Below are 27,002 nucleotides of genomic sequence, written 5' to 3' on the forward strand. Positions count from 1 at the left end.
ATGGAGTCTTTTGAAGGACCTCGTCAGGTTAACAGTGCTAACTTACTACGAGTCCCCAGTGGAAATGATTGCACTTCAGATGATGAAGATGTTAATATTGACATTAAACTTCGTTTCTCCCCATGTCCCCGAAGAAGGAATTCTTCAGCTTCAGAGGAAGAGGAGGCAGAAACTCCCACCAACATCTCAAGAAAAGTTTCATTTGCTGATGCATTTGGATTTGATCTTGTGTCTGTTAAAGAGTTTGATATCTGGGAATTTCCAAATACAGGACAAGAAAATTACATAGAAGATGAAGTCTTCCCTCAGGATGAATATTTTTTCTCCCAGCATTTTACATTACCTGCTTCTCAAGAAGAACTTTTACAAAAAGTGCGAGAGCAGAAAGTAGTGTTGGAGTCAGTCCTGCTTATGCCTGGGATTACCTGTATGAACGGCATTATACGAGTCCTGAATGTATCCTTTGAAAAGCAGGTGTATGTTCGAATGACATTGAATAACTGGCTCAGTTACTATGACATCCTCGCAGAGTTCATGCCTAATTCTTGTGGTAGTGAAACAGATCAGTTTTGCTTTAAGATTTCTTTGGTGCCTCCTTTCCAGAAAGATGGAACTAAGGTGGAATTCTGTATCCGCTATGAGACATCAGTTGGTACCTTCTGGGCAAACAATGATGACAAAAATTACACACTGATTTGTCACAAGAAAGAAACTGTGTCCAAGGTGGATAATAAATCCCAGAAAGAGGTTACAGATAGGAGTCTTAAAGGCTGCTTAAAGACAACACAAAGCAGGTGAGGTTATACCTTAATTTTTTGTAATTTAGAATATAGCTGGCTAATTATAACTTTCTATGTGTGCTTACTTGAGTCAAGACTGCCCATGTTATTTTCTTCTATTTTACTTTTTTTTTTTTTTGTAAATGAAAAATTAGACCAAGACTTGTTTTCAGTAAAATGTTTGTATATATCAGCCAGTTATTTTCTGCAGACAGATTAGTTAAGATCATAATTTTATGCATGGCATTAATTTGAAAAGTAGTGTGAGGCTCTATAAACCCTCTATGTACCAGTTCTGATCTCTGTAGGATCTAAAGTGATATAAAGTGAACTGACATCAATGGGCTCTTTGTTCCAGACTAAGGTAGCTGTACAGTTAAAATAATTTGCAGCCACTTCCTTTGTAAGTCAACAAAAATTTAAAGGCAAAACAAAAGCAGGGTTTTCACACGCAATTTATTTCATAGTTCTTTCTCTACATGCAATTATTAAATCAGAAATGGCACTGGTGGTTCATGAAGCAGAAGTGGATAACTTAGGGAAGAATCCAGCAATTAAAGTAGCTGGTACAAACTTTTCTGCAAGTGGTTGGGCTGTTCTACAAGTTGTGCATTAAGGCTATAATTCCTTTTCACTGCCACTGGTTCATGCTTCTGTTTCACAAATGGTGAAATGAAGTATGTTTTATAAGGCAGAATTGGTAATGTATTAAAGAAAAAATGTATAGAATTTATCTTCTATATATTGTTCTGATTAAATATAGACAATTAATATGCTAATTATAAAGCGGCAGTTGTTAGCTTATTGTTTAATCATATATAAGGAGAGATACTTAAGAATAGTAACTTCAGTTTTCCTAATGTTTTTAACTATGTTCTTTCTCTTAGCAAAACAATGCTGCATGCAAAAATCTAATTCTCATTTATTTTCCTCCCAAAATCTACTATAAATCCGTTGGACTTCTGCAGAATTAATTCTGTATTTTATCTGTAATGTCCTTTGCAATACTTGGATACCAGAACTAATTTAATGTTGGGTTTTTGAATTTATGTTGGGGTTTTAGTTCCTATACTCTCTCCAAATAAGACAGTGCTGTTTGATTTTGCTAGTGCTCTTCCACTGGACTGAAATGGTAGGGAAGGGGGAACAGAACTGCAGTAGGAGTGGGATCTTAAGGAAGAGGGAGACAGCCAGGGCTTCCTCTGTGCCGAACCTTCGTTCCCCAAACCAGATTTGCTGTGCTGGGAACTTCTGCCAGCCCTAATCACACATTAGCCCTGTGAGCAGAGGTGCACAGTATGGTTTAGTCCTTGTAGCAACACCACAGGGTAGGAGCCACCCCAAGGCTAGCCCAGGGTCTGGTTCATAGCCAGTCCACAAAGCTCTCCTGACAAGTGTCCTTGGGGCCAGCTCTGGAGCCCTCATGATGATACTTCCATGAAGGAACAACCCATTATGTCAGAGCAGAGGGAACAATGCTTTTACATGTCCTGTGGTGAATTCATGACATTTTTGTCTGGTTTTGTACATAAATTCTGTGCTTTAAGGAGTGTCACATGACCTGTTCTGGATAAGTAGGATGGCCTGAGATACCCTGCAGAAAGGCTGTGACATCAAACACCACAGGCATGTGCAGGCAGTATGACTCCAGCCTGAGCTGAGGTAGCCCACATGGAGCAGATGATGGACATGGAGAGCTGAGTCTCAATTTAGTGAGCCCTGGGCTTCCAGATGGTTTCAGGAATAACCTGAAAATTTAGGTACCATTGACATCTAAGGTCAAATGATTCCTATAGGTTTAATTCCCTAAAGTTTCTCATGATACAAATAGTGCTAGCAAAAGCTGTAGAAACTTTCCTTCTGCGGGATATTCTTTTATATGGATATACTAAATGATTTATGTATGTCAGACAGCTGTTTTAAAAAAATGGAAAAGGAGATAACGTGTCTTCTCAATATAAAATCATTTTGTCTCTAATCAGACATTATTTGTCTCCCTCTATGTTAGACTGAAGAGGAATGCATATGTGTGCATGTGTTTATACATACATGTATATGTATGTATGTATACATTTATGTGTATATTTGTTCATACAGACACACATATACACATGTATGTTTAAAATATTTAAACCAAAGTGGTCAGATTCTTGTTTACATTAGGATCTACTACACATTTCTGTCAAACAATTAACAACTGTGCACTTTATCTTTAGTGGCAGAAAAATGTACAGAGACCTTACAGTAAATGCAAAAATGAGCTGCAAGTATCTTTGGAATATTGTTTCAGTGGTCACCAAGGCTTCTGAAAGACAGTTCTGGCACTATGTAATCCAGGACTAATTTTTTGCTACAGGGACTTCTTTGAATTCACAGGAGTCACAGCTTTTGCCAGTGTAAATGAGGTCAGCATCAGGGTCTTTTGTTTCAAAAGAACTAAGATGCCAACTTCCATTGCTCACTTGTTTTTCAAAGTGTCTTTGTACATGTTGCCCCTTTGAGTGAGGAGGAACACCCTGCAGACATCTGCAAAAGTACCTCATTATTCTCCTTCAGACCCTCATTAAAACTCCTTTGCTTTGATATCCTGAAAAAAGCACAAAAAAACAACAAGCCCCCCAAAATTGGCGAAGTGAGCCTGCTGATGTGCTGTTACTCCTTCATCTCGTGTTGAGCAGTGCTGCCCATTCACCAGCTCTCCTCCACCAGCCCATCTCTCTCTCTCTCCTCTTGCTTTTAGTTTGGATGATAAACTCTGCAGCATTTACATGTGCTATGCTGGCTGGTTACAGAACATTCAGCAAAGTGAGGGAGCCCTCGAACATAACCAGCCTGTCCGTGGAGTTGCAGCATTGCAAATAGATAGAAGTAAAAGCAATTTTATCTATGATTCTCACAATAAAGTGACAGGTAGGGAATATTGCTATCCATACCCATGAGCTGGACATCTTAAATTAAATATTTCTTTATAGCAATCTGAATAGACTCATTTAGAACTCAGTTTCAAATTTAGAAACATGTGGGGTTTTTTGTTGTTGGTTTTTTGTTGTTGTTGTTTTTTTTGTTTGGTTGTTTTTTTTTAACTCTTGGCTCTGAGATATTTATACTTTCTCCTAAAATGTGCAATTTACCTCTGCAGTTAAAAAATAAGACTGGGAAGGATCATGGTTTTTAAGCAGAGAGTCTGATCCACTTTAGGGCATACTTGTGTGGCTCATTAAATGTCATTAGCAAGGATTAGTTGTGTTAGCTAGGTGAAAGGAATAATATTCACTTTCAGAGGAAGTTACTGGAGAAACACAATAATATGACCATTTCAAGTTACCCTTAAGAACATGATCCAGGACTAAGTTGAGTGAATGAGGCTAATAGGCTGATTTCTGACACCATTATTAAGAAATAAATGATAAAAATGAACTTAACCCTCAAAAGTTGCACCTGAAAAAAAAATTATAGTAAAAAGCAAAACTGCATCAAATAATTAATGCTGAAAACTGTCTATATTTGGGTATTTGGAACCACATCACTTAAAAATTTGCCTCTTCATTTCATGTTTCATTTACTTTTGCTTCCATGTCTAGTTATGAACAAATAGTCTTCTCTTAAAGTTTCAGAAAGTATTTGGTTCTAGCTCTATTTCCTAAATCTAAAATTATTTTTTCATAAACTTTAACAATTTTTGTGGTTTTCAGAAGTATTCAAAAGCTGCACAGGGACAAAATACAGTTTGGAAAAATAATGTTTAAATGAATTAATTTATGCTTGGGTCTATTTGAAAGTTTGCTTAACTTGTACATAGTCATAGATATACTTTGGGAGAAAAACTGACTCCTAAAATTGTAAGACTCACTGGAAGAGGAAAAGCTTCCACCAATAAACAGGCCTAATTTCCATCCTATTTATATAAATATGTACACATAAAAATTGTATTTATTTATATTTACAAGTAAGAAAAATGTAAATTAATTGCATAGCTCCACTCTTTTCTCTTTTTTTGACTCTCATGCTTTTGGGATATGGATAATGATTTTGAATGTGAATTTTTCCCAGTCCTCAGATTTATACCACATGATTTTATTGTGGACACCAGGCTCCTGCATTGGTCTGATCAGACAGGAGCTGGTTGGCTGCTGCATGAGGCAGACTTCTGCAGATCATGCTGAAAGGTACAGAGATAGAGTTATGGAAGCCATGTCCCCTGTCACTGGGGATGCTACAGCCCATTTCTGTGCTTGGCCTTGGTTTGCCATCTGTCAAGAGCACAAGTGACAGCACCAGGAAAGTGGCTGATAAGCATGAGAATTATTTTACAGAAGGGTATCGTGTTTGGACTTCCTCTGACAAGGAAGGAGAAGGCTAGTATTTTTGTCACAACTGTTAGAGTTATCCTTCCTTAGATCTCTGAGCCCACAAATATATCACTCTGAACTTATACAGAAGTGTATCACTGTGATCCTGCTGATATTGATCCTATGCCTTTACTTTGTAATCGCTGAACTGTATATTTTTTGAGTAATAGTGCATCAATTCCTGTTCCTCCATGATGTCACTTTAAAACACAACACAGAATAGGGTGATGGCTCTTATAGAGCTGCTCTACGAGCACAATGAGAAAGAAGAGATTAAAACCCATGTCTGTGGGCTGCCAATGCCAACTTTGACAGCATATATACTCAATGGTCTCTAAGAAATTGTCAGTGAGAAAATTTCCTCTGTGCATGAGTATCTTTCCTTCTTCAGCTGCTGATCATCTCCTTTCTGATGGGAGGCAAAGGAAGTAAAAGTTGCTGAAGACGCAACTTGGCAGGACTGCACTGTGCTCACTGTGCTGTCTTCCCAGGCAGATGGCAGACCAGTGCCTAGGTTGTGCTAGAAATGCAGTTTTGCTCCTCCTGACCCTTCCCACAAGTTCATGATGTGATTAAAAAAAAAATCAAAGGCTTCTCACAAAGATGTTTGGAAATAATCTCTCACTCACTTTGCTATGAAGAACAACTGTATCATTCCCATCTGGTCCATTTAAAATACGGCATTTAAATTACATTCCATTTTAATCCTTGTTCTTTTGATTGTGTGTCACCATAATCAGGAAGGGAAAAGAAGAGCAGGAAAGGTGTTAAAACACACATCTTCTTTGTGTACCTCTGTTTAATCTCAAGGTTGTTTCTGGCATTTTAAGTCATGAGTTGCATCTTGATCAGCCTACAGATATGGGATTTGACTAAAGTTTATTGCTATTAATAGGAAGTGACTGCAGTCACTGTTTTTACCAGAGAGCAGCTGCTAGGGAAGCTATCCATTCACAGGGAGCCAGCTATTAGGAACACTCCTCTCTCTGTGTTTAATGTGACTTAGTATTCCCAGACCTTCTCTCACCTCCTGGTCATTGCCAGTCTTTCTCAGTTGTAGAATTAGGTAGGACTGGCACCAAAATAAGACTTTTCCACATACTTGAAGAACATGATTGTCAGGGACACAGGATAATTATTTAAGGTGCTCTAAAATATATTATTCAGACAAGCTGTGAAACTGAGTTTGACTCAGCATTAGGAATGCTTCTTAACAGCGACTCAAGGGTTATCTTTTGAGGAAATTGCTGCAGCCTTACTCTCCAAAGTAATTTAAAATAAGCTAAGATAAACCACTTGAAAAATATTCTATAGAGAACAATCCTACTTGGCCAGAAACTATGAGCAGTGGTTTTTTTCTGTCTGTTTAATCATATTGTTTCAAAATCTGGGAATGTATACTGTTTGAAATATGAAACTTATTAAATACCCTGAAGATAGATATTTAGGTTAATGGCTTAAGTCTTTGAATGCTATCACAGAAGTGTTAAAGAAAGAGGTGGAAGATGTGGATAAGAATGGCATGCACAGACAAATAGACACATTCTTCCTGTACTTGTGGTCTCCTAATTGGAGTGTACCTGAAAGCTGAAAATCTGTCACATTTTTGCTTTTGGTGGTTGTAAACTGTGCCACCCATCTGCCATCCATTTATTGCACTAGAAATATTTAAAGAAGCTTCTAAAACTTAAGAGAGCGACACATGAAAATAACATGTAGTTGTTCTGACAATCCTAGTGTAGTATTTACACTGGAATTTATTAGTATCAGTGGTTTCTCATCCATTTCCATGATCTACTTTAGAAACTGCTCTCACCAATTCTACAGAACAGAAATTTGTGTTCTATTGTGTGGGAAATATTGGTTGCTCCAAAGCTTTTTCAGTTGTTTGTGTGAAATCATATAAAACCAGTGCTCTGTAATCTGGGTGTCATTTCTTGGCCATGATAAGTACTTGTATTATCTATGCATTGCTTGGCTTTACACTTGTAAGATTTTTTTCAGTTACTACAATTTTATCAGCTTATTTAAATATACCAATACTTTAACACTACTATGGCTGATTCTTAGAACTTTTAAATTCAGCAACTGGCTTGATCCTGCAATAGGCATAATAAATAATTTAATGATCTGGAGTGTCACTGAACTTTGTAGAATTCTTCATGTGTAAAACTATCCTTGAATGTTAATATTTACAGGACCAGATGGTCTTTCAGATAGCTGGTTAAGGACCTTTGGAAAAATAGAACTACATTGCTAAATGAACTCCTGTATGTTCAATGATTCTTTTGTTTAGGAAGGTATCTATTTTGCAAATTGAACCAGGCTGTAAATGGCCATTTCAATACTCTCTCCTGTCTACCATTCAGGTACTACGGTTCATAAATGTTCAGTTGGAAAAAAAATTGTTCCATTACATTCAACTTGACTTTGCTAAATGTTAGTCTTGAAAAGATGTTTAAAGTTAGTGCAACATTAGCTGAGAGCACTGGAGTCATATTTAATCATTGCAATGGCTACCAGTGTCATCTGAGCTGTTTATTCTGATTATGAACTTTAAGCTGTGATCCAGCCCCAGCACCAAAACTCTGACATTGAAGCAATAGATTCAGCTGCAGTGTAGGTCCAGGAACCAATTGCCCATGATATTTTTAATATAAAATGTGGATTATCTTCTTTTCTACAAAAGGTGAGAAAAATAGTCCAAACAAATACTTTGAAAGTTAAATGAAGTCCCCACCTTAGGGCAAAGGAGAGGGTAAGACCTTTTAAACACTGTGGGAGAATGTTAGAAGTGGCTATTTGATCCCTAGACCTTCAGTGACACACACAAGAAGTATTAGTTGACATGCCAAAGCATAATAGGGGGCTTGGTTTTCTGAGTGTCTTTCCACTCTCCTCCTGGTTAGTGAAACCAGCTGATACTCTAACACTAAACCTGAAGATTTATTACTGCTGGTTACTAATTGTAGTCCTAAACGGCACTGGGCTACACAATTGAGTGGGAACAAGGCAAAGCTGGCAGGTTTTTCTTACCTTGCACTTAAGTGCACCAAGTGGATTGGCATTTATATTTTGTTTTGATGCAAAATTGTTGCCCCTGCAATCATATTTATAGATGCTGGGTGAAAAATATAAGATTTGCTAGGCTGAAACACTTCATATTATGGTAGCGGGTTGGGGAGTTTGTCAGTCTCTGCAGCTACCCTAGTAAATCTGAACAAGTGTCTCCTAGGTTTTTTCTATGTATTCTTGATAGAAATATTGATACCTATCACACAGGTATCAACAGCCTTCTTGCTGTGTGGTAGTAAACATGTGAAAAATGAAAAAAAAGGCTATAAAAGTCTCTTGTCATGATGACATCTGGGATTTTTGTCCTGTTGAGATACTTACTGAATTTACAATTGCTTCCCGAGATTTAGATCATAGTTCCCTCTCTTAAGAACAACTGTCTAAGGTTTTGTTTTTGTTGTCACCCTTTCTGTTCTCCTGCCCAGGAGTGGTATCTGTGTCTTAGTCTCACCTGACTGCCATCTGTCTCTCTACAGTCTATCTAAGGCACTTCCCACCTTCTTGTATACGTGCCTCAGCACACTGCAGGCACCCCCTTGGAAAATACTCTTCTGACAGGCTAGGAAGAGACTGCTTCTTCTCTATTTTTCCCATGTGAGATTCAGTAAAAGGCCAGAAGCAACATAGGCTAATGTTCTCCTCTTCTCAGATTTATCCAAAATAGACACAACTTGAAAGTTTCTTTCCTCCAATATTTTAAAGCAGAGGGGAAAAAAAGCGTAAGAACACTAGCCCCAGCTCCATTCTACAAAACCATTTTGATGTTTGATCATACTTCCAGACAAAATAGTGACCTATGAAGCATATCCTCTCACATTAGGCCAAGCCGAGCCCTCAGAAAACTTGATTGCTCACTCACCTTTTCCTCTTTTTCAACAGCTTGGCCCTAGAGATAGATATCCAAATAGAAAAGTCCTGCTTTACTAATTCACAGTAGATCTCTCAGTAGACTTTCTAACACTGCCCTGGAGAATCATTTGGAAAGAGGTTCTCTGTTTATGAAGTACTTAGCCCATTCTGTCAAAGGACTCAATGAATTTTCTGACCAATCCACATATAGAACAGGTGTGTAACACTTATGAGCAGGTACTGCTTCAACATGGCTACATGGATATCACAATAAGGTAAAACAACCATGACAGAGCTATGAAAGGATCTGAATAAAGTATCAGTATTCCTGTTTATGCTTGCTATAGATTAATTTGAGGTATAACTGACTTATGCAATGGGCTCTTCTGTAGTCTTTAGACATATAGTCGTGACATTTGGGGATAGACAGTGCTATATCAAAGAGCCAGAGGCCAGAGCCTGGCACCAAACTGGTGTTGGGCTCCTGGTTCAGACTGGATGGCACTGCAATCTTCAAATGGACAGATATACATCTATATTTTAAGAAAATGTATTAATGTTTTGCTATTAAAACTCAAGGTCTTTTTTAATGAGATAGAAAATAAAGACTAATTTCTTGGGACTTTGTTTGCTTTGAGGCAATGATTATTCTCATCCCAAGTCAGGCCAATGCATTTTGTTCTGTGCCACCCATGTCCCTGCTTCAATCATAAACTAAGACTGAAAAATGAAAATATTAGTAATTGGAAAATATAATCCCCTGGATAACACCAATCCAATAATCTTAATAAAAATAGACTTATTACAAACATTGTCTGAATCCTACTGGGAATTATCTTTGCAGAAAAAATGCTTAAATTCCCTTACAGCTGCTCTCTTGATCAATTGTCCCCCTTGATACTATTAATCATAATACCATATATTGCTTATTCTGAGCATCTTTTTCAACTTCACTTTCCAAACTTCTTTTCTAATTTCTCCTTGTGTAGAAGTTACTGACAGTAACTTTATTGTCCTTTTTCAGGCTCACCTTTTGTCCTCTTCTGGTAATAGCCCCTTTTCTTAGGTGAGAAGACAAAAACTAAGGGGTATTTCCCTAAGGTGGAGAAATATCACAGGTTAATATTGTCTTCCTCAAAATTCAGACATTGCAGTGGAGGTTCTTTGTGGCTCTCTTTTCATTCAAAACACTTGTGAAATTTGCTTGCCTGACTCTCCTGGAAGTGAAGCCTTCCATTCCCAGGGTAGTTTCCAAACAGCAGCCGCAATGCCAGCCTCCTTTGCCATGCCAGCCAGCAAATGCCCTCACCTACTGCTCTAACAATGAGTGCACCACGCCATCTCCTGCCTCTGTCCTCTGCTTCCCCACTATCAACAAGGAAGCTAATTAGTGTCAGTCCCATTTGTTGGGTGACACCTATTTACTAAGAACTAGGTTGAGCCTTCTCTAACAGTGCTGGTAGTTGAAGGTCATATAAGAAAATCCGTCTTGCCTAGATTCACAATTGGGGCTCCTATTTTACATGCAGCTTCATTTTAATAGGATCAGTTGTAATGGCAATGTTTTAAAATATTATTCCGTTATTTCTGCTTAGTGTTCATACAGCTCTTCGTTTATAGATGTTGATTTTGTCTGCAGTTTTTGCTTCTGAATCTTTTCCTTTGTGGTCTCAATTGGTTTTGAATCTAACATAATTTTAATTTATTATTACCTGCATTGTTTACATTAAATTATTTTCTTGTTGTACTTCTATTTTTTCAATACCTCCTGAAACAAAATAATCGCATAAACAGAAGGCCATGATACTGCCACACATGGCACATAATAACAGTGCTATGGTTCAGGCATGTATAAGATGACATCTGCACAAGGAGGGATCATTCAAAGCCAAAATACTTTTAGGTGGGAATTAGCCATATTTCAGGTGAGGCCACCTGAGAAGTCAGAATTCAGGAGTGTCCATCAGGAGCCCAGAAGCGAGGAATGGTGCTGGCTCTGTGCAGCCACACTGCTCTGTGCAGGCTTGGTCTGTCTCTAATTAGTGAGGCTGTTGGCTTCTGCTATACTTAAGGTCTAGTTCCCGGGACTCTGCCTTGAGTTTTGGAAACAGGCAGTCATTTCAGCTTGAGGATGCAGCCACTGCCCAGGCCCACAGCTCTGCCACCTCCCAGCTCTGCTCCCCAACACCTCCCTGAACTTCAGTGCAGCTCCATCAAATTCCAACATAGCTCTGACACCCCTACCTCATATTAAGATCATCCTTTTTAAAACAGAATGTAAAAGCCTGAAAACGACCTAGAGCATTTACCTGAAAAGTGTTTTAGATAAGTACTTAGTTTCCTTGCAACTTGCTTTCAGAGCCACTTTAGAGCTTTTTCCAGCTTCCCTCAGCTAATGGATTTGGTAGTTTAGAGGTCACACAGACTGCTCACACCAACTGCCCTTTGCTGGTTGCTACCTTTGCTCTGCTGCTCACTTTATCCTCTCCTCTAAACCCTGGGAAGACCCTTCCTAGTTCTGATTTTATGTGCCCGTTATCTCTGCCTTCTTAGACAGCCATAATTCTGTGTCCAGTTGTTTAGTGCTCTCCCTAGGGTCAAATATTAGAATTTTATTTCATTTTCTTTTATCCCTATGTCTTGTCTTAAAAACAAACAAACAAAACAAACAAACAAACAAACAAAAAAAAACAACAAAAAAACCCTCACAAAAAGCAAAAACAGAGGACTGCTTAATATTCTCAGGCAGTAATGTAAAATTTCTTGCATTTTCTTTATATATACCACAGATTATTGCAACACATCCTCTTGTAGGGTGCACTTTTTTTTAATGCACCCTAATCTTCATATACTCCAAGTCTGGTTTGAATTATTGAAATTCTTTAGCAATCATAGCAATAACCTTTGTCTGTATTTAGATGATTTCTATGGAAAAAATATATCCCCCTAATTTCTGGCAAATTCTTATATACCTTTATATACAAGTTGGTATAAAGATTAGCTATTCTTATCTAATTGTTTCTTAGAGTTTAAGACTGTCTCAGCAGGAGTTGCTGAGGGATGAAACTTCTAATGATGATTTAAAGCAGTGAAGTGTGTAGGCTGAAACTGAAATAATTATTGCTGTAACCCTCTAAGCACTCCACGTTCCTCAAGAGAAAATACTTTGTTCAGAACAGACCCTGAACAACAAAATGCGAAGAAAGTAAAATAAAAAAAACCTCCAACCCTTGAAGCAGGATGATAATTTAGAAATAGAATCAGTATAATGTGTAGATGTTCTCAACAACTGCTCACAAATGCATCAGACATCACAATTAAAAGGAAATAATAATTATGGCCCCATTCTAAAGTATGGAATATTCTATTCCATTCAATAAGTCATGAACACTTTAAAACCATCAGTGTAATCTACAAACCTATATTTACAACATTAAACTGGATGTTCTGCCTTTTCAATAACTGTCATCTCATCTCTATTATTTTCACCTCAGACTCTAATTGTTTCTTTTATAGGAGCTAACCTACCAGTGTCCTTGGCAGTACAGTTTATGGCTCATGCATTTACAGTAATTGTTTGGGCAATTTGCCACACAGTATAACAATCTTCACATCACAATCAGTTTTTATAATAAACAGCATTAGTTGTGAAAAATGCAAGTGATGCATGATTCTTATGGTAGATAAAGGGCACTGAAGATGCCCTTTAGAAAAAGAAAGGAAAATGCTCAAGCCTTGAACTACTTGAGAAAAATACTGATGTCACAATAGAGCTAATTAATTTGATGGTACAAACAAGAGGGGGAAAGGGCCTTGCATTCATTAGTGTCAATTCCAAATGAGAGCATACCGTTCACAAAAACATATTCTGCCTTCATTTCGATGAAACATGCAGGTAAACAGATAAGAAGTACCAGGTCTGGCAATAACAATGATTTTGCTCCTTGGCTTTATCAAGGCTCTTTCTTTTCTGTAGACACAGGGAGCTCAAGGCCTGGGCAGATACAACTTTCAGGTGGAACTCTGGGAAGGCCAGATCCTACTGCCCTGCCCACCAGCTGGCTGGCTCCAGTGCGGCCAGCATTGCCTGCCGGGCACTCCTGGGCACCGGAGCCTCTGTGCACGGCTCTGCTCTGCTCCTGGGAAGATGAACATGCACTTTATGGCTTCTCTCCATAGCACACAGGTGGTGCCACATAAACGTGTCTCACTGCACGCGTCTCTGCTGCCGACGTTTTGTGGCCTCTCAGTTTTCAGGAGTCCTGAAATAGGAGCTCAAGCACGGATCAGTGCTGAGGCCATTGGACACACCTCCAGCAGGCAGTCTTCCATGTTAGAAATTCTCCAGAGGAGAAATAATATATTTGCCCAAGCAGGTAATTCTCAGCCTCCTTGCGATCTCCACCGCTCATGGGGAGCCTGGGCGGTGCTGCGGCACAGCCAGGCAAGGCCCCAGCCGGCACAGAGGCCTCCAGCCGGGCCCGGGGCTCCTCTGCCTGAGCTCAGCTGCGAATTCCCTGGCAGCACCAGGGCCTAGAACTGCGTGTGATAATAAATTGTGGAGTGCTTGTATTCTCAAACTATAACTTCAAATCCTGAGAACACACATATCAGTTTAGATTGGTAGGGAGACTTGCCCCCATAGTGAGTTTTGAACTGAGCAATATGGAGGCAAGGAATGAGTCTGTCTTTACTCATTAAATATTTAGTTCATATATTCAGTCAGTGAGATAGAATAAAATTAACTATGGAGGCACCATCACAAAAGAAGTCAAAGTCTACACTTTGAAGGTCTACGTCAGGATCTTTGGTGGCTCCCAAACCAGAATGAAGCTTGCAATTTTTTAAATTTTTTTTAATAGTACCAAGGGCTTTTTCCCTTCTTGCATTTTTTTCTCAGTGTGAATAGGTTTTAGAAATATTTTCTCCCTTCTCCAACTGGTATTTTAGGACCAATACAAATAGAGCAATATTTTAAAGCAAGCCAACTGTTTTGGAGGTTATGTTAGTAAAAAAATACTTTGAATTCTTATTCTTCTGAGCCTCACAAACAATTGAATAGAACTTTAAAGCTCTGCTCAGAACTTTACACATACAAAATCTTTCTTAATCCTTTCCAAAATTCCTTTTTCCTGAGAAAATCATTCTTGTTGCATGTTTGTGGATTTTGAATGATATTGCATACAATACTACTGAATTTTATAATTACATGTGGAAAGCCCTTACTCTAGTTTCTCACCCAGGTCTTCAAGACATTTTGATGCTTTCTACTTTTGATGTGTACATAAATTTTTGTTGTTGCTTGTTTAAATGCAGATATTTCCTTCTCTACTTCTTTTTGAAATTATATCTGCTAATGATATAAAAATAACCAAACTAAGCTGCCTGCCCTTCCCTCCCCATATTCCCTTTCCCAGCTCTGTGGGGTTACAGTTCTGTGCAGGATTGCCTGTTTGGCTCCAGTGACAGCTCAAACATGAATACTTAACTGCCCTAATTTACTTTTTGCTCTTCTGCTTCTCAGCAAAGCACTGCTGACACATGTAACTACTTCATTTCAGGGATCTCACATGTTGTTTACATCCCAGTGGCATCATTCTTCAGCAAGGCTGGCTATTTTTGGCACTAGATCCAAAAGCACTAGTTGTATTGAAGGTTGCTGCTATATGAGGCTACTTTTAGCTTAGAAATCTGTCCTGAAATTAAAATATAGCTATGGTTTGGTTAACAACTTCAGTCTTGCCAGCTGTTTTCATGAGGATGTTTTAACTTCACCTCAATTTCAATACATTCAGTTCTACATTCAGGGTAGAATTTTGATTTGGTTTGATTTTGAATCTACAGTAAAATCAGAAGCATGAAAGAATCCACAAAACCTAAGACTATTTTTAAATAAAATAGTGTTAAAAATTTTTTAGCTTTTATATATTTTAACTAAATATTTGAGAAATACATTCTTTGAATATTTTAACAACTGCATACCTCTCTGAATTTCAGACTAAATTATATTATCCCACATTTTCTTTTAAATATGAGATAGTATAAAATTGATCAGGTTGCATTAATTTCAGAGTTTTTCAGGCACATTTTCATCCCTCCATACTCCATAATCCAACAATTTTAGCCTTTTCTTTTGCATTTTTAAAAATAAATATCCTATGATTTAGATAGTAAGATCTAGCATAAGTGGATATAGCGCAGAAGAAGGTGACTGGTACCATGAATTATACAAACATACAGACACAATTTTAGCCAAATTTTGGTGTGTGGATTAAAATCATGACAAGGTATGATAAAACCCACCCATTATGCAGTAGTTTGTTACTCCTGGCCATAGTCCCAAACCTATTTCAGGCCAGACCAAAACACCTCCTGCTCCATAGTTAAAAATCCTGGAAGCATAACTCTCAGGGCATATAGCTGCACAGGAGGATTTGACTCCAGGGTTGGATTGTGACTATGGATCATGAAGTCTTATTCCCTTGGGAAATGTGTTGCATAATCTCATTCACAAAAATATATTCCCATTTCCATACTTGAAACAGTACCTTCTCAGTTTCTTGTGTCTGATACACTGATAAACTACAGGATGTACTTTTCTAATGCTTACAGATCTTTTAAGTTTTCACTACAAATGTTTCTGTGGACTCTTTAAATTAATGTATTAACAGTCTTGCTGGGTTTTTTTTTGTCTTTTGAGTATTTACCCCTTTGCTGTATCAATAGAGGGCATTTATTCCTCCTCTCAGACTTTATTTTGTTATGCTGAAAATAGAGCTACTCAATCTGTCTTCTTCATTAAAATAGATTTTTCATCTTGCCAGTCTTCCTCTAGTCTTCTTCTGAACATGTCTTAGTTTGAATCAATCTTTCTTGGAGATAAACATTTCTAGAGGAGTTCTTATTGGTTCCTGGTGCCACAACATGGACATTTCCTGGAAATCTTTCATAACTGGGACTACCTTTCCTGAGATATTGCTGCTGAAATTGGTTTGCCTTTACATCACAGTGTCTATCTCATCTCGTACCAGTGGCTTGAAAATGATTTCTGGCAAAAAAATCTCCAATTTTTCTTGTTCACCTGTTTCTGCTAAAGCCTAGTTTTGTGGCATAAACTCTTTCTAGTCCCTAAATGTATAACCTGACACTTTATAATTTTGAATTTCATCCCTTATCTATTATTCTGATCCTCCAGGCCACCGATTTCTTTCAATCCTCCTCTGTGTTGGTGATGTCTCCCAACTTCCTCTCTGCCACGGATTTAATTTAACTGTGACTTCTTGTGCTTTGGTCTGTAATAGCATGACTGAGTAAGTCTGATTACATGACTTGTCCTCTCTGATTCCCCAGCGACGCCTGTTAGCTCCACAGCCCAGCTCCTGGGACCCTGCTTGGCACCGAGCCCCTCTCCCACCGCCCAGCTCTTATGCTCATCTCCCTCTTCTCCTGTTTAATTAATAAATTTCCCATGTGGCTGCACAACAAATGCTTTAATGAAGTCCAGATAACTGATTTTTAGACAAGGGAAATACAGTAATCTTATCAAAGACAGATATTATCAGGCGAGTCTAGCATTTTTATGCTGTTTTCCATTTATCTATATTTCTGTTCTCATTTTTGTTTTAAGTCAATTGTGAAAACTTTTTGAAGACACCTGGGCTTGTAGTCACTTTGACACTATTTCTCTTCTTTTTCCTAAATATAACTTCTATTTTTCAGCTCTTCTGATATTGTTACAGTATAGGACCACTTGAATAGATCTGAATAGCAAAGGTTTTAAACAAATATATGTTTTCCTCTGTTGAGTCTCTCATGTTTGGGTTGGAGATTTTCTGTTTCTCTTAATTGGAGCATATTTAAACAAAAAGTTCTGCTCCCAGACTGCATGAAATAATTTAATTTTCTAAATTGCTACTCCTATTAGTTATGGCCTGCAAGATTTCTCTTCCTATAAGAATCTGCCCCACCACTAGCACTATGGTAGAAGAATTGATGAGAAGTGTTTTGTTTGTGGGGTCATATATAGATTATCTGAAATTTTGATGAAACCTCACTTCTAAAAAATTCTTATTTAACTTTAAAGGGTTAGTTCAAAAGCCTTGACATGTCTGAGTTTATTCCAACCCTTCATGAAGTCAAAGAAATATGGTTTATTGGCTAATTTTTTTTTTCTTGTCACTTTGACATTTTCTGTCTACTCTTCACATCTTTAGGGTTCAAGTTTAACATCTCCTCTCGGGGATGCTAATTCGATGTAACTTTGGGACTTCTGAACACCCTCACATAATGTCAGTCACATTCTCAATCATCTCAGTCCTACTAACTATCCCCCAAACTTCATATTTCTTCTTTCTAATGCAAAATTACGATGATAATCTCTTTTCTGTCCTGACTTATTTTTATAACTCAATAAAGTGAATGATAATTTCATCAAGAATTAATCATATGAGCAGAGGTTTCGGGGTTTTTAAGCTGGTAGAAATTCAGAAGTTCCTATTGAACTTTATGAATATGTGTCCCATTCAGCTGAATGAAAAAAAGCAACGGAGCTTCTTCAGGCTTACGACTACTTGTGCTGGAATGGAATTGCATAAAGTGACATAATGGATTTTTTTTCTAGCTTGCATTGTTGTAAGAATACCTGGATCCCTTAAAAATAAAAGTAAACACTTTTTAGCAGAATACAACTGTTGTGTCTCTCATCATATAGGCAAATTTAGACCATACTTCACAACAAAGTGCAAGAATTAATTCCTGAAACAAAAAATTAATTAATATCTTAATTAAAAAAATTACTCATGGAATTCTGATACTGTGGAGACCTTTTCAGAGAAATATGGAGAAAAAATTTACGAACTGGACAAATGCCTTCTAATTGCCCCTGTTTGATGAAGGGGCTAATTTTCATTGGCTTTTGGGAAGTATTTCAGTCCTTAGGATATACAAATAGGTTTGAGATTGTCCTGTAGTTATAAGCACCCACAACCTCACAGTATCATTTCTTAAATTGAAGTAGTGATTTAAATTACTTTTGTTTTATGCTCTTTGTGATCCTCAAACACTGCAGTATCAATATGCTCAATTTAAGCCAATTTTAAATTTTCCCTGAGAATAATTATATGAGGACAGATATTTCTGATCTAAAATTAAGTAAAATAATTGTTACATTGACATTCCCTGTACTCAGCTATTTGCAGGGCAGGTGTGCACAAATAATGGGCTATAAACCAGAAATCTTTATAAAATTAAGTGCAATATGAAATAAATTATGCTACAAGCCCTGTAGTGTATCTGTGAGGCTGTGTTATCATTGCCATACTTTACCTGTGTTGCTGTTGTGAAAAGAAACTTGTTGACTAGGGCTCCAGATGCTATTAGAACAAAATTTAAGGAAGAATTCTGCTCTAATCACAGCAAAAGTAAAACTGAGGGGCTCAGATTACACATACATTGAGTGGTGCAGTCCCAGCCCTTTCAGAGGTAAAGAAGCACTTTCATAGGATATGTCACTCCATCTTACTCCTGATTCCCATGTTAGAGGGAATGAATCTCCTTTTGGAAGTGATAATCTCTCACCTCTGATAATAGGGATGATATACAGGACTGCCTGAACACAGATGCTTAGAACAATAAGGCTATATAAGGTAACACTATCCTGGCACATACCCATAATTATCCATTTTGAAACCCCTTTATACTTGTACATTTAAAGGTTCATAAAATAGGTACTCATCTTTAACATCCTTATTCAAACACTGTGCCCAAATTTTTACCCTGAAATTTTTAAATCAAAACAAAAAAATATTGACTACATAGGTAAAACAGGAAATGGGGTAGAATTCAGTTTCTCCTTTCTCTAAGGTATGAAAATTAAGCTAAAGAGTAAGGATCCTGCTTTGTACATCCAACTCCATTAGGAGTAGGCCAATCTGCCCTCCAGTTTTTTCCCAAATGTTCTGTATTCTGGTAATCTGGGTATTTTTTGCATGAATGATATGCAGTGGGGTTTTTTATCACATGAGGGTGTGATAGAAGCTGAAAGTGGCACTGCTACTTGGATGTCACAGTAGTTGCTGTGAACTCTAGCTAACAGTAGAATATTAAGCTAGATACAGGCATTAACAATTTCCCTTCTTCTGAGAATGCTTCTTGAAGAAAAAAACCTGTCAAACTCTTGTTCCTTTAAGTAGACAAGAGTCTCTTGTAGTAGCAAATGGTGCCATCCCTGCTTTCCAAGAGTTGTCGCATCCTTGTGGCTGAATGCTGTAGGTAGTCAGCTACGTTCAAAGAAATGCAGACACTTTAGAATGCTCTCTTTTTTCCCCGCTGGAAAGCAGTGGAAGGTTTCCTGTCGGGCCCATGTTGTTTTGGGATCATTCTTTAGGGGTGATGATTCAGTTCATGTGTTATACACGTCTTGGCTCCTAATCTGGGCTTTTGCAGACACCCTGATAGCACCTAAATATTTTGATGCATCTGTATCGTGGTTAAACCCCAACCTACACAGTGTCCAGGTTTATGGAAGCAGGTGAGTGAAAAAGATGTAAAAGAGCAGAAGAAAATTAGGAAGTAGATGTAACACTAAGCCAAGCCTTTGAATAATAAAAAAAGCCCAAGCAAAAAAACAAAAACCACCCACCCTCCCTAAACCCCTAGGTATAAATAATAAGCACAAATGGTTTACCTTAAAACCTCCACAGATCAGCTTAAAAAGGTGGATCTGCCACATTTTTCAGAATGAAATGCAGATTGCGGCAACTGCAGGCAGGGGAAAGTACAACTCAGTGTGAGCAGAAGAGTGAAAACCACATGGAGGTTATGCACATACCAGAATTCAAGAGGGACATGACATTCATATAGATTGCAAGAATATTTAGCATTATTGCAATTAATGGTGAAAAAGAATCCCTGAGAGAGCATTAAATCTTGTGCTTCAAGGACAGCTTCTAACAAAAAAATGGCCGAGAGGAAATTTAAGAGGGCAGTGCCAATTACTCCAAGTATTTTTCTACAATTCTACATCTTCCCCTGAAGTATCTGATAGTGGCCAGTGTGAGAGATCAGATGCAAGGCTGGCAAGAGCTTCTGTCTGCTTAGGCTGGCAAACCCTATAAAGACTGGTTTTTAAAAAGTTGGTGACAGTAGATGTCTACATTCTTTTAATAGTGTATAAATTTAGCATCCTCCTTCTGAATTAAGCATTTAGGTGGCAGAGTTAATGTTATATCAATTCAAATGAAAGACACTAAGAGAAAATAGAAGGGGAAAAGATTAATATTTGAAAATTGGAAAGTAATTTCCAGTAACAGAGGTGGACGGCTGGTTTAAAATCACATAAATTAAGGCCTACAGAAAAAAAATCCCCTCATAGAGGAGTCATTAGGAGTGATACAATAATTTACATTTTACATAAGTGACATTCTCTTAACATTTTTTTCATTTTCCATTAAAAATTAGATCCCTATAAGCACACAATTTGAAGTGCTAGCAGTTCGATTGATATCAATTGATATTGATGAGGTCTGCAGGCACTCAGCATCTCTCTGTAGGTGTTTTTTGTGTTGAACCTGCCCTTTTTTTCACAGCCAGCAAAACAACAGAAAAAAATTGCACTGGCTGAAGGAAGCAGAATTCGTTCCTGCTGGCCAGGCATAGTTTAGCAACAGTATTCATACACATGCAGGGAGAATCTTTTGATTTATTTCAGGTAACAAAGATGTCTTTTTCATCCATCTCTGTAAATATATAAATATTTGAAAAACACAAGAAAGAGAGAGCCCTGGCCTCTTGAACACATATATCCTTCCAGACCCTTGCCTGACCCCAAAATTATGCTCTCCTGTCACTGACCCATCTAATCACCTTTGTGCTGCTTTCTCAGAAAAGGCCTGGGAAAACCCATCAGATTTGCAATGTTATCTGAAGGTCAACACATTCTCATTTTCTCAGCCAATTCTTTCTTATGACCAAGCCTTAATATCAGGTCACTCAAAAAGCGTTACATTTTATGTAGCTGTTATTTTCAGAATTTCAAATAGCATTAAAATGTTGTGTAATTAACCAGCAGTCTTTATATTTGAGTCTAAGGGGAATTAGAACAATAATTTTTGCAGAATAACACAAGAAGTTTCTTTTTGTTTCACAGAAAAGAAGAAATATTGGCAACGTCTGATGGTGGCACATGGAATAACTCAAGGACTTCAGGTACAACACCCGGTTTAATTAGTTCTTCCTTACTGCACATGTTAATTAAAAATAGTGTAACAACCAACATCATGGAAATTATTCAACTGTTTTTTTAACTCTTCAGACACAAACATCCCAGAAATTGTTTATTCACAAGCAGAAGACAAAGACACGAAGCTAACTAAAGAAAATATAAAAGCCAAAAATGCAGAATACAACCAGGGCGATCACAAAGATGATGAAAAAGAATTAGAGTTGCTGGTAAGTGTTATACAATTATATCTACAGTATTAAATGATTTGAATCCATTTACGCTTCAAAGCTGGTGAAATGCCCCCTTTTAACAGAGCTGACTGATGTACTAATTTACAAATGTAAAGCCTTGGTCTGTACTTACACTGAATCTCTAACTGATTCAACAATAGAAGGTGCTTTGATTTTAGTATAGTGCATCAACTTTTTCTGGTCTTAAATTAATGACATCTCCCTTTTACTCCTTTAACAGAGGCTCTAAAAGACAGTTCTAAGGAATTAGAAGGGCAACATTTAAAAAAATCTCCCCTCCTAGTCTCTAGGATGGGAATATTTTTAAATACATGCTTTCTATTTGTAATTTTTTATATTTGTAGTACTGTTTACTTATGAGATTTTTGAAACAATAACTATATGAGCATAGTAAGTATATATATTTATATTAGCAGATTCTTCTGTATCAGTATTTTACATCGTATTTTTTACAATGAATTTCACACTCGGTGAACATTCAATCTATTTGGATTTGTGTGCACACATGTGTGTGTGTGGTTTGCCTTGCATTTTCCAGGATGAAAGAAAAAATGGCAATAAATGAGACACATACAGCAATCTATTATTCCCAGTGTCTGTTCTCAGCTCATATCATTTGGGTGCACAGATTCATAATCATAGATTATAATAGCTATCACCTGTGAAAATGTGAATGCTGAATCAGATAAGAGAGGAAGATGGGAGCCATTCTTTTTTTTCTTGTTGATGGAGAGAAAAAATTCCTCTCATTTGAATATAAATTTTTCTTTCCTTTTACTTTAAAAAGTTGAAAATGGTTGCCTATTGTGGGACCTTTCACTGCCTGAAAGTCAATGTTTTGGTTCTTTTTTCTTTATGGTGAAATGTGCAAAGGAAGACCTCTAAAATCTCTTGTTGTTCTCAGTCCACCCTTTTATAAAAAAAGAGGATCAAATATAACCATTTGTTTATCAATTGCCAGACTTGTCCGTACAATAAATGAAGGGGGAGCTATAATTTAGATGTTAATTTGCACTGTGCGCTCTTTAATGAATTAAACAATGAAGGCTTATAATACATGGAAATAAAACCAAATCTTTGAAACACACAGGCATTGGCTCACAAGACAGCTGTGCAGTTGACAAGTAACATGAGCCTTATGTGAGAAGAAGGGGAAATCGTAAGATTTGCATATAATTATTGAGATCATGCAAATGTCAGTTATGAGGAGGGGAAAAAAACACAGGCATCTCACTGTTAAATCCTGACAGTTGGCATCACCGAAGAACTCAAATACACTTGAGCACTGGTTGGCAGAGGGTCATTAAAACAGAATTTGCAGAGACATTAGCTCCCTCACTTTTCTTTGAGTGACGTTTTACTATTAATAGTTTGCAGAGGCTTTGCAGAAAACATATTAATAAGAGAAACTGTAATGGGGGTATCTACAGCAAGTGCAAATGTACAAAGGGGTGCCCAAGAAACTAGCCTCTAATTGATCAGCTAGTGCTATCAGTGTGACTGCTAAAGTGAGAGGAGAGTGCAGTGACAAGCAGGCATACTGAATAATACAATATGATATTTGGGAGCTGGGAGGGAGAATGATTAGTTTCTGGCCTTTTACTTTGCTAATCTCATTTCCAACTCATGTCTTACCAGATTGTCTAAAAACAGTCTGGTTTGAAGCCTGTAAAATGGTCCCTGAGAGAAATGAAGCACAGATAATCCTACAGTATTTGTCAGTGTGAAATGTGTCTTTGTTTTACTGGACAATACTGTACATTACTGGACACTGATGTACTGTATCAATGCCCTTGTTTAAGCACCAATCCTCCCCCCTCACCCCACGACTTCCTCTCTCCAAATCTAGAATCAAATGTATAGTGAACAAATTAGCCTGCCTTTAAGGAAATATTCTCTTCAGATTTAATTTGTATAAAATCCACTAGCAGCTTACTGAACTCATGAATAAAGAGAGAGGGTTCTGAGCACTATTTTATTTCCTGTTCCTTTGAGCACCACCATAAAGCTCATTACCTATGTTAAAAAATACATGCAATGCAAATTTTGCAAATGGTTTGGAACATGTTTCCATAAAAGCTTTGTTACTGAAAACAAAACTTTCCATAATGAAATCCTGCCTCCTTCATTTGGCATATTTTTGCAAAGCACTTTTTCATCATTCTTTTCTATTCTATTGTTTCAGTTAAATCAGCACTTCACAGGAGCTAGAGGTACCTCTTCCAAAGATGAAAGGAATTTATATACAACAGAACCAATTAATTTTCCAAGTGAAACTGAAGGATTGGTGGAAAAGCTAACCTGTATAGAAAGAAGCAGTGACTTGCACCCTGTGCCTATCGGTTCCTCATCTGAAAACACTTCCCATGCGGTAGGAGAAGAATTAAAAGATAAAGCTAAGTATTCTCTAAGAGATTATAATAATCAGCTACCAGGGAAGGAAGTCACTGCTGGCTCAGTAAACAGCTATGAGCAGTCTTTGGAACATACTGGTACCAGTGAAAGCCTTTTATCGGCAAAATATTTTCCTCTGACAAAGCAGAATGAGGCTATCAATACTATGGCTACTGGCTCAAGTGGACAAGGAGAGAGGCACACAGATATTTCAAAAGGTGAAATAGATAGTTCCTCGGGAAGTAAGATGATGGAGAGGTTATTCATCAGTGAGGATGATGCTGGTACCTCAAAAGGAGCCTGTGAAACGAGACCAGAAACCATTTTACCAGAGCATGATGAATCCATGAAATTAAATGAATACCTAGCAAGGACACTGGATGGCAATGCTAATCCAGCTCTGGAGCACCAGGCACCACGAATGTTTCACCAAACTTTGGATTCATTGTCATCAGATGCTGACAAAAACATAGGAAAAATCAAGATGATTGAAAGCAAAATTCAGGTACACTCAAGAGGAGATTTGTATGCTGGCACTTTTGCACATGCTGGTGTCTCAACAGATTCCACGCAAAAGGAAGGTGTTGGTGAAATGTCAGAAAGGAACACTGATTTAGGAAAGCAGAAGAAAGTCATTGAAGTAGCAGACTTGACATCAATCGGTGAGGAGGAAGCTTCCAAACCTTTCAAGGCTTACAGGAAACACAATGCCAAAGCCCTGAACCCAGCACCTCTGCCAGCTGAGAGCAAACAGGGTCCCAGGGCCACCAGGGTGGATGAAAGGCAACCTGAGGACACTCAGGAACACAGAGGATTCAGGAGGTTAAAAGACAGAGAGACAGACAACACAAATAAAGGGAGAGCAATCGGAAGGGAAAGCGAAGCAAACTTTGCAGAGCAGAGGTGGCAAGAAACGGGGAGTGAGGTTTGGTGGAGAGTGAGGGGGAGCATGGAACCTCAGACCGTGACTTCCACAAAGGAGCTGTTTACCTGCCGGGAGGCAGAGAGTTGTGAAAAGTCTTCTGTCTCTGAGCAGGGTGTTACAGAGAAAGCAGAGGCAGGTACAGCTTATATAATTAAAACAACATCAGAAAGTGCTCCAGAAAAAATGCCTGGCAGTGAAAAAGCAGTAATTGCTAAGCTACCTCGAGAGACTGCACTAAGTGACAGGCCCACAGAGGAAAAGGAAACAGCGTTTGATACACATGAAGGGAGAAATGATGGTTCACATTATGCTCTTTGTCAACTCAACACAGTGGGTGTATTATATGACACTGAATTTGAAAAGGAATCAGTTGTAGGTATTTATAATGCATGCGTACATGAAACACTGCAAGGAGAAACGAAGTCTGTCTGCAATAGCAAGGAAAAATGTGCCAAAGCACAAGCAGACAATATTCTACCTGTAGGAGAAGCAGTAAAAGCTTCTGCTACGGGAAAGAAAGATTTGCAAGAGGGTTTATGTTCAGAAGTACCTAAAGGTCCCCTGAGCACTCAGAAGCATCTATACCATGAGAAAGCAGAAGAGCTCTACAGGGGAGAAAGCCATGGTGATACACTTTCCTGTTTATGTTCTAAAGCTGAAACAAAAATGCCACCTTCTGGTACAAATACTGTGCCTAGTTACCATTATAAAAGCTCTTCAGTGCCATCTTCAGAAGGGCCCACTGTGGAAGAAGCACTTAAGTTACCTAGTGAGTCTCCAGGTTTAAAACATATTGCTTTCAAAATATTTTATTTCTTCTTGTTTCTTCTATTTGCTGCAACACTCTACCACTATGATTTGATGGTCTGCCTTGCACTCTACCTGTTCTCCTTGTATTGGCTGTACCATGAAGGAAGAAGAAACAAGGAGTCTATTAAGAAGGAATAACATTGACTGTCAGCTGTGCTCAGGATCCATGGTCAATAATATTCAATTCCACCAAAGCATTTTCACTGTTAAAGAGTTTATTCTTTTAGAACCAAAGCAAGATTTTCACAGCATTATCTTTTATTAAGAGATTACATATGAAGTTTAGCCTTCATATAAGTAATTAAACTATGCAGGACCATTATGTTTGGATCATTAAATAGCTATATGAATATGAGTTCTGAAGCACGTCAAGTTACAATGAAGTACAGCTGTTGCTTCTTAACAGGATATGAAAAAGCAATGCTTCATGTCTCTGTAGTACTTAAACCCACCATTTACTTGCTTTAATTTCTTTTGCATTAAAGCTTCATATTTTTCTGGGAATTTTTTTCCCAAGATTCTGTGTGGTACATAAAAACACAAGAAACAGTATAAAACCTAAGTCAGTATTTTGGTGCTGACATTGCAGTTGATAATCTGCTAGTGTAATTAGCCAATGCTCTAAACAATGCATCTGTTGATAGTTTAATACATTTTTCCAAATTTTTATTTCATTTTTTCGACTTAGAGCTTCAGCGGTACCCCGTTTGAAAAATGTAAGGCTTTGACTTCAGTAACGTCATGTAACTTCCAGGATGTAACTGTGTAGCAGAATAGATGTGCTGGTTCCACCCTGTAAAGATTGAAGGTCACAGCCACAGGCCTCTTACTGATCACTGACATGCACAAAAGTTTTTGGGTTTTGCAAATGAGGACTGAGTAACATGACTGAGAATTTCACTGAACTTATATTCTGGGCAAAGCCTTTGAGTGACATTTTTCATCAGAATTGTTTGAGCATATCTAAAAAGCATTAAATAAATTTTACAAAGGAATGCTATAACTGTGTGGAGCATGTCTGCATTAGATTTACTGTTTTTTTTTTCCCCTATGGCTTGCAACCTAGAGCTAATCAAACACCAAGAGAAAACACTGGGCATGACCCTGCTGTTCAGTAAGGCTGCTTTGCCTGGTTTGGGTGAGGCAGAAAAGACTAGTATCTGCCCTAAGGAGAGCCCAAATTGATCCTGTGCAGCAGGCCTGTGGGGCAGACACATGAGCAGCTTTGCTGCTCCAACACTACAGGTGTCCTGCACAAGATCAAGCCCAAATTTTGTCCAGAAAGAAAAGAATGGACAGGTTATGATGTTCTTCAGCCATTTCCCAGAGGATGGCCACAGATGGTATCAC

General features: G+C 37.9%; 1 protein-coding gene across 3 annotated transcripts; it reads left to right on the forward strand.

The window, feature by feature from the left end:
• PPP1R3A (protein phosphatase 1 regulatory subunit 3A) lies at nucleotides 1–27,002 on the forward strand. Of its 3 annotated transcripts, none has more exons than XM_064422364.1 (4): nucleotides 1–794; nucleotides 21,198–21,256; nucleotides 21,363–21,499; nucleotides 23,709–27,002. In XM_064422364.1, exons 1-4 carry the CDS (start codon nucleotides 1–3, stop codon nucleotides 25,788–25,790), a joined length of 3,072 nt encoding a protein of 1,023 aa, XP_064278434.1. In that variant the 3' UTR covers nucleotides 25,791–27,002. The 3 variants fall into 3 exon arrangements, 2 of the variants coding, with proteins under 2 accessions (XP_064278434.1, XP_064278433.1); XM_064422363.1 differs by lacking the exon at nucleotides 1–794 and adding an exon at nucleotides 19,035–19,580 and having other exon boundaries at nucleotides 23,709–26,999; XR_010363594.1 differs by lacking the exons at nucleotides 1–794; nucleotides 23,709–27,002 and adding an exon at nucleotides 13,250–13,428 and having other exon boundaries at nucleotides 21,363–21,440.

The sequence above is a fragment of the Passer domesticus genome, chromosome 5 (genome assembly GCF_036417665.1).
Source record: "Passer domesticus isolate bPasDom1 chromosome 5, bPasDom1.hap1, whole genome shotgun sequence".
Taxonomy (NCBI): Eukaryota; Metazoa; Chordata; class Aves; order Passeriformes; family Passeridae; genus Passer; species Passer domesticus.